We start from the raw sequence: 7,201 nt of genomic DNA on the forward strand, positions 1-7,201 counted from the left end.
TTATAAATCTTTCAGTTTTTCTTAGTTTTTCTCTGGAATTTTGTTTCTTTCCGGTTTATTAATGTTTTTTTTTTCTATTGTTCCTTATATTTCTTTGATGAACATCTTGTATCATTTTGCTATTTTTAAATGTTATCTGTTGGTATCTTTGCAATTCTTTCATGCGTCATTTGTCGAAATTTTTATATATATTTTTTTGTTAAATTTCTTTGGAATTTTTGTTTCTTTCCAGCTTATGAATATCTTTGGCTATTGTCCCCTATACTTTTAAATGCACAGTTCTATGTCTCAGTCACTACCAGTTGCTCAAAGTTCTATATCTCAGTCATTACCAGTTACTCAAAGTTCTATTCCTTAGTCATTACCAGTTACTCAAAGTTCTATGTCTCAGCCATTACCAGTTACTCAAAGTTCTGTTCCTTAGTCATTACTAGTTACTCAGAGTTCTATGTCTCAGTCATTACCAGTTACTCAAAGTTCTATATCTCAGTCATTACCAGTTACTCAAAGTTCTATGTCTCAGTCATTACCAGTTACTCAAAGTTCTATGTCTCAGTCATTACCAGTTGCTCAAAGTTCTATATCTCAGTCATTACCAGTTACTCAAAGTTCTATGTCTCAGTCATTACCAGTTACTCAAAGTTCTATATCTCAGTCATTACCAGTTACTCAGAGTTCTATGTCTCAGTCATTACCAGTTACTCAAAGTTCTATATCTCAGTCATTACCAGTTACTCAAAGTTCTATGTCTCAGTTATTACCAGTTACTCAAAGTTCTATGTCTCAGTCATTACCAGTTACTCAAAGTTCTATGTTTTAGTCATTACCAGTTACTCAAAGGTCTATGTCTCAGTCATTACCAGTTACTCAAAGTTCTATGTCTCACTCATTACCAGTTACCCAAAGTTCTATGTCTTAGTCATTACCAGTTACTCAAAGTTCTATGTCTCAGTCATTACCAGTTATTCAAAGTTCTATGTCTCAGTCATTACCAGTTACTCAAAGGTCTATGTCTCAGTCATTACCAGTTACTCAAATGTCTATGTCTCAGTCATTACCAGTTACTCAAAGGTCTATGTCTCAGCCATTACAAGTTACTCAAAGTTCTATGTCTCACTCATTACCAGGTACCCAAAGTTCTATGTCTCAGTCATTACTCAAAGTTCAGTCATTTCAAAGTTCCCTCAGTCATTTCCAGTTATTCAAATTTCCCTCGATCATTACCAGTTACTCAAAGTTCTTTATCTGAGTCATTACCAGTTACTCCAAGTTCTTTCTATCTCATTCATTACCAGTTACTGAAAGTTCATGTCTCAATCATTACCAGCCGTTAAAAGTTCTCTCTATCTCAGTCATTACCAGTTACTGAATGTTGGATAGAGTGACAAAAGAATGACCTCAATCACCTCATTCCCATCTATAACCTCAACTTGAGGAATACTCAGCTAAATACTGTATATATTTTATTTAAAATCGTATGTGGTATTGTTGAAGAGTGAAAATCAAAGGTCACAGAATAATTCAGACACTGTTAAAATAAAATCAACGCAAATAGAAAAATTGCAATTCAAAAGAGACTGCGAGAATTTTTGCCGAGCATTGAAAGCATCAGAATTTTCAGATCTTCAAAAGGAATAGACAAAGGTATTAATATATATAAAAACAGGAAAAAACCTATAATCCCCTGAACAAGGGAGTGGCATAAAAAGTACTGTTTTGCAGGTTTCTGAAACAAAGGAATAAAAGTATAACGTAGCCGAGTTGTGTGTTCGTGTGTGTGTGTATATATATATATATATATATATATATATATATATATATATATATATATATATATATATATATATATATATATATATATATATATATATATATATATATATATATATATACATATTAAAAGCGTACAGACTAAAACAGAATAAATTCACACTACAGGAGAGGACGAATGCCTCACAAATGTCGAGAAATGAAATGTTGGAATAACTAATTCTCGCAAACGCGAAGAAAAAAAAACTAGATTTTTCAAAAACAGAAAAAACTCACCCAGGATACAGGGATATGTTCTGCTTAGTATACACTGGACTTTGCAAGCGAATATGTACCACATTCCTTCGTCAAATGCATTCTTGTCCCCCAGAGATCAAATACATGGGTCCACCCCTCTAAAAATCATCAATTTTTTAATACTGTGGGTTAGTCTTAGCACGGTTACAGTCCATTACATGAAGACTTGTAGCAATAAGAATATAGAATGACGAGTCTGTCCTTATGAAATGTTCTGGGGAAGTAAAGCTTGGTATCCGCATTATGCGGGTATGTGTGTGCAATGTTTGTGTATGGTGATTGTGTATGTGTGCATGTGTGCGTGTGGTGGTTGTGTATATGTGTTTGTGTGTGTGTATGATGGTTGTTTATATGTTTGTGTATGTGTGTGTATGGTAGTCGTGTGTATGTTTGTGTATATGGGTGTGTTGTGGTTGTGTATGTGTTTTCATATAGGGTGTTTGTGTGTACATGTGTGCCTATTTGGTGGCTGTGTGTTTGTGTATGTGTGCGTATGGTGGTTGTGTATGTGTACATGTTTTTATGGTGGTCGTGTTTGTATGTGTTTGTGTATGTATGTGTATGGTGATTGTGCATATGTGTTTGTATGTTTCTGTATGTATGTGTGATGGTTGTGTATGTGTTTTTGTGTGTAGGTAATTGTGCGTGTAGGTGCATTTGTGTATGTATGTGTATGTTTGTGCGTGACTTGGTAAGGTTTGTTTCCAGGAAAACCTAGGTTTAGTGGCAAATAGACATAGCAGTAGGGTTTATATAGTAAATCACTATGAGTATTTAGCACCAGGACGAGTTGAACAATTTGCTTGAATTTGTTAAAGCGAATGGAAATAAATTGCTAAAAAAAAAAAAAAAAAAAAAAAAAAGTAAAATATGCACCGAATCTTCTTCGGTGCAATCGAGTTTTCTGCACAGCGTATAATCAAGACCACCAAAAACAGATCTATCTTTCGGTGGTCTCGGTACAATGCTGTATGACCCGCGACCCATGAAACTTTAACTACGACCCAGTGGTGGCCTATCCTATATCGTTGCCAGGTGTACCATTATGGCTAACTTTTACCTTGAATAAAATAAAAACTACTGAGGCTAGAGGGATGCAATTTGGTATGTCTGATGATTGGAGGATGGATGATTAACATACCAATTTGCAGCCCTCTAGCCTCAGTAGTTTTTAAGATCTGAGGGTGGACAGAAAAAAGTGCGGACGGACAGACAAAGTCGGCAAAATAGTTTTCTTTTACGAATATCTTAATAATTGTTTTAAGTAAGGAAATTAACATCTTAATTATTAAGTGATCCCTATAAGAAAGAGAATATGAATGGAGGTATAGTAAAAGGAATTAAAGTGGTTGTATTTGGGGGCCGAAGGGACGCTGTAAACAGCCTTCAGTAATGCATACAGTGCACCATGTGAGGTGCACTGACGGCACTAGCCCCTAAGGGGATACATTCTGCCCTAAACTGGAAAACAGCAGTATCTGCAAAATTTTCGAAATTGGGATATGCCATCTATTGGGCTCGTGAAACACTAATACACAAGTTACTGCAGTTGCAGAATGGTTCTCCAATGCTTTATTTAGGGGGTCCCATTTGCAGTATCTGCAAAATCAGTAGTAATGAAAGGGAAAACTGCAGTATCTACCATTTTTCTTAGTTTTGTATTTTTGCAGATACTGCAATCTTTCATTTTAAGGCAGTATGTCTTCTGTCACAAAAGTTTTCACCAAATTCGTGGCATAATTTTGAATGAACTTCGTATTGATAATTACTTAAGTCTTGGGAAGCTTTGAAAGTGGAGTTAATATGTTCAGGTAAAATGGTCGGACCGTCTATACTAGCTGGCACACTAGAAAACTCGTATTTAATATAAGTAACGAACCTAAATTTATATTAAATTTTCTTTGTATAAAGATTTTTTTAAGCCTCTTATATAATTCTTTGAAAACTGAATGCCACGGCGACTCTTGAGAAAGCTTTTACTTTTAGTTTTCTGTAAAAGAAAACTGTTGTGCCGGCTTTGTCTGTCCGTCCGCACTTTTTCTCTCCTCACTTTTTTTGTCCGCCCTCAGATCTTAAAAACTACTGAGGCTAGAGGGCTGCAAATTGGTATGTTGATCATCCACCCTCCGCTCATCAAGCATACCAAATTGCAGCCCTCTAGCCTGAGTGGTTTTTATTTCATTTAAGGTTAAAGTTAGCCATGATTGTGCGTCTGGCACCGCTATACGTGCCAAGAACACAGGCCACCACCGGGCGTGACTGAAAGTTTCATGGACCGCGGCTGAGATTTTCATGAGCCGTGACTGAAAGTTTCATGGAACGCGGCTGAGATTTTCATGGGCCGTGACTGAAAGTTTCATGGACCGCGGCTGAGATTTTCATGGGCCGTGACTGAAAGTTTCATGGACCGCGGCTGAGATTTTCATGGGCCGTGACTGAAAGTTTCATGGACCGCGGCTGAGATTTTCAGATTTTCATGGGCCGTGACTGAAAGTTTCATGGACGCTGTACAGATTTTCGATTGCGACTGAAAGTTTCATGGACCGCGGCGCATTTTTTTGACTGAAAGTTTCATGGACCGCGGCTGATTTTCAGATTTTTGGGCCGTGACTGAAAAAAAAATAGATGACAGTTTCATGGACCTCGGCTGAGAATAAGTGACTGAAAGTTTCATGGAAAAAAATGGGCCGTGACTGAAATGTCATGGAGGCTGAGATTTTTTTTCATGAATATGAATAGCAAAGCGGCTGAGAGTTTCTGTCGTTTAATACAGAAAACTTCGATTGCGCTTAGTAACTCGCGTTTTTTTAATTATTCAGATGTTTCACTGTTTTCCCGTAACAGGAAAAATGAAATGACATCGAAAACCTTTATAACCTGAAAAAAAAAAAGAGAAATGTCAGTGAGATTTGTGAATATGAATAGAAAACCCTTTCCTGTTTAATCAGCTTGGAGGCTTAGACTCGCTATGTAATTATTCAGATATATATATATATAGGTAAATGAAATGATAAAATTTATACTTGTATAATAAATATATCTGTCAGTGAGATGTTTATATATTGTATATGTATCTCTCTATCTCATATATATATATATATACATACATACATATATATATATATATATATATATATATATATATATATATATATATATATATATATATATATATATATCATCAGTAACCTTACATCCAAGGTCTACATTCTTCAGTCGATTTTGAACTGTTTGTCGCACTCGATAAATAATCCCCTACCCCCCCACACCGCTACCCGCCCCCTTGTACTTAACGACGGCAATTTTAACTCGCCAACCGTTTCATATTCTTCGCGAATTTATGCCGTCGCGTTGATAGAGGAACTCTGTCGCCAAAATGAATTGTCCCTAGGACACGAAAGCGTGACATATCGGAGACCCGAAATTGGGAGTCGTCAATTCTCACCGCAACTTCTCGTGACGCAAATTTTATTTATTATAATTGTTTCTCTTTTCGTCGTTGCCAGTGGTTGTGTTTGCGTTGGAGAGAGAGAGAGAGAGAGAAAAAAAAATGTTTTTATTTATCTTAATTGTTTCTTTGGAGTTGTTGCTTAAGGTTGCTTTTTGAGAGAGAGAGAGAGAGAGAGAGAGAGAGAGAGAGAGAGAGAGAGATTTAATGTCTGAAAAAGTAAAAAAAAATTAAGACAAAACACAACACACACACACACATATATATATATATATATATATATATATATATATATATATATATATATATATATATATATATATATATATTACATATATATATATATATATACATATGTGTATATACATACATATTTATTTATCTATTTATTTATTTATATGTGCATACACAGTCTTAGTAATAGGACGGCTGAAAAAACGCAAAAATCGTTGAAATGAAAACGAAAGGAATGGTTTTAGTAAAGCCTTAACAGAAAATGTATAACAAATAAAAAGATTCTAATCAGAAAGCAAGTAAAACCAAGATTAAAAAATCAGTAAAAACATCAAAAGTACCGAAAGTAAAAACTAAAAATACAACAGAATGCAGATATAAAAAACGCGAACAGAAAAAGAAGGTAGAATGCAATCGAAAACTACCGTAGTTAACACAAAGTAAAATGGCTGTTGGCCTGTGCGTACATCCTAAAGAGTTACTGTTCAGTAATGGTTTCATCTTGTTTGTAAACAAAGACTCTGAGCGAAGAGACAGTTCTTTTGAATTTAGGTCAGTGTAATGGATGGTCTTGTGCTAAACTGTGCGTTCTTGTATGGCTGAAAAGGGTGGTTTTGAGGGAGGAAATTTTGTTCTGGTAGAAAGTCAAGACTTCTTTTGTGTTCCAAAATTCCATGTTTATGCCAGCGAGAGAGAGAGAGCTGGATCCCACGTATCGCAGACCACATTTGTAAACAAATAAACAAGTAAACAACACATGAATTAATGCCTACATGAAGAACAGGTGTCTTCCTCAATAGTGATCTAACAGTCAAAGACCTCTTCTGTGTTCCAAATTCTATCTGTGCCAGCGAGAGGGAGCTGGATCCTACGTATGGCAGACCACATTTGTAAACAAGTAAACATGTAGACAAGTAAACAAGTCAAAGACTAGCGAATTAAGGCCTACAGGAATAGCAGCAGGTGTCTCCCTCAATAGTGATTTAACAGTCAAAGACCTCTTCTGTGTTCCCAAATTCCGTGTCTGTTCCAGTGATGAGAGAACTGACCGCATTGTAAACAAGTAAACAAGTAGACAATTAAACAAGCAGACAGGCAAACAAGTATACGACACAAGAATTAAGGCCTGCAGAAATAGCAGCAGGTGTCTCCCTCAGTAGTGATCTTAGTCAAAAGGTTAGTAAAAACAACTTGAAACATAATTCGAGGGAAACTGTGTCTAAGTATTTCTTACAACTTTTTCCGGACCATATACAGTAGCTACTGTGACCAAGGTAAGGTGATTTAATGTACCGGTCTAGGACAGAACTTCGCATATAAAAAAATTTTTTCATAAATTTTTAAAATAGAAATATGGGGTAAGAATTTTTATAGTAAAGTAATTCTTTAGGAAAACCATATCTTTATGAAGTTTAAAATCAGAACAAACATTGTTAGGTCTGTTTACCATTG

At 35.5% G+C, this 7,201-nt stretch overlaps 1 protein-coding gene across 1 annotated transcript; it reads left to right on the forward strand.

The window, feature by feature from the left end:
• The first annotated feature begins 448 nt into the window (after window positions 1-448).
• On the forward strand, window positions 449-820 carry LOC136836980 (uncharacterized). The gene has a single exon (XM_067101514.1). It carries the CDS (start codon window positions 449-451, stop codon window positions 818-820), a length of 372 nt encoding a protein of 123 aa, XP_066957615.1.
• The last annotated feature ends 6,381 nt before the right edge of the window (window positions 821-7,201 follow it).

Source organism: Macrobrachium rosenbergii, chromosome 57 (assembly GCF_040412425.1).
Source record: "Macrobrachium rosenbergii isolate ZJJX-2024 chromosome 57, ASM4041242v1, whole genome shotgun sequence".
In the NCBI taxonomy this organism is placed as follows: Eukaryota; Metazoa; Arthropoda; class Malacostraca; order Decapoda; family Palaemonidae; genus Macrobrachium; species Macrobrachium rosenbergii.

Coding starts and splice junctions, on each gene's coding strand:
- LOC136836980 (XM_067101514.1), top strand. CDS start 449: ATGTCTCAGTCATTACCAGTTACTCAAAGTTCTATATCTCAGTCATTA.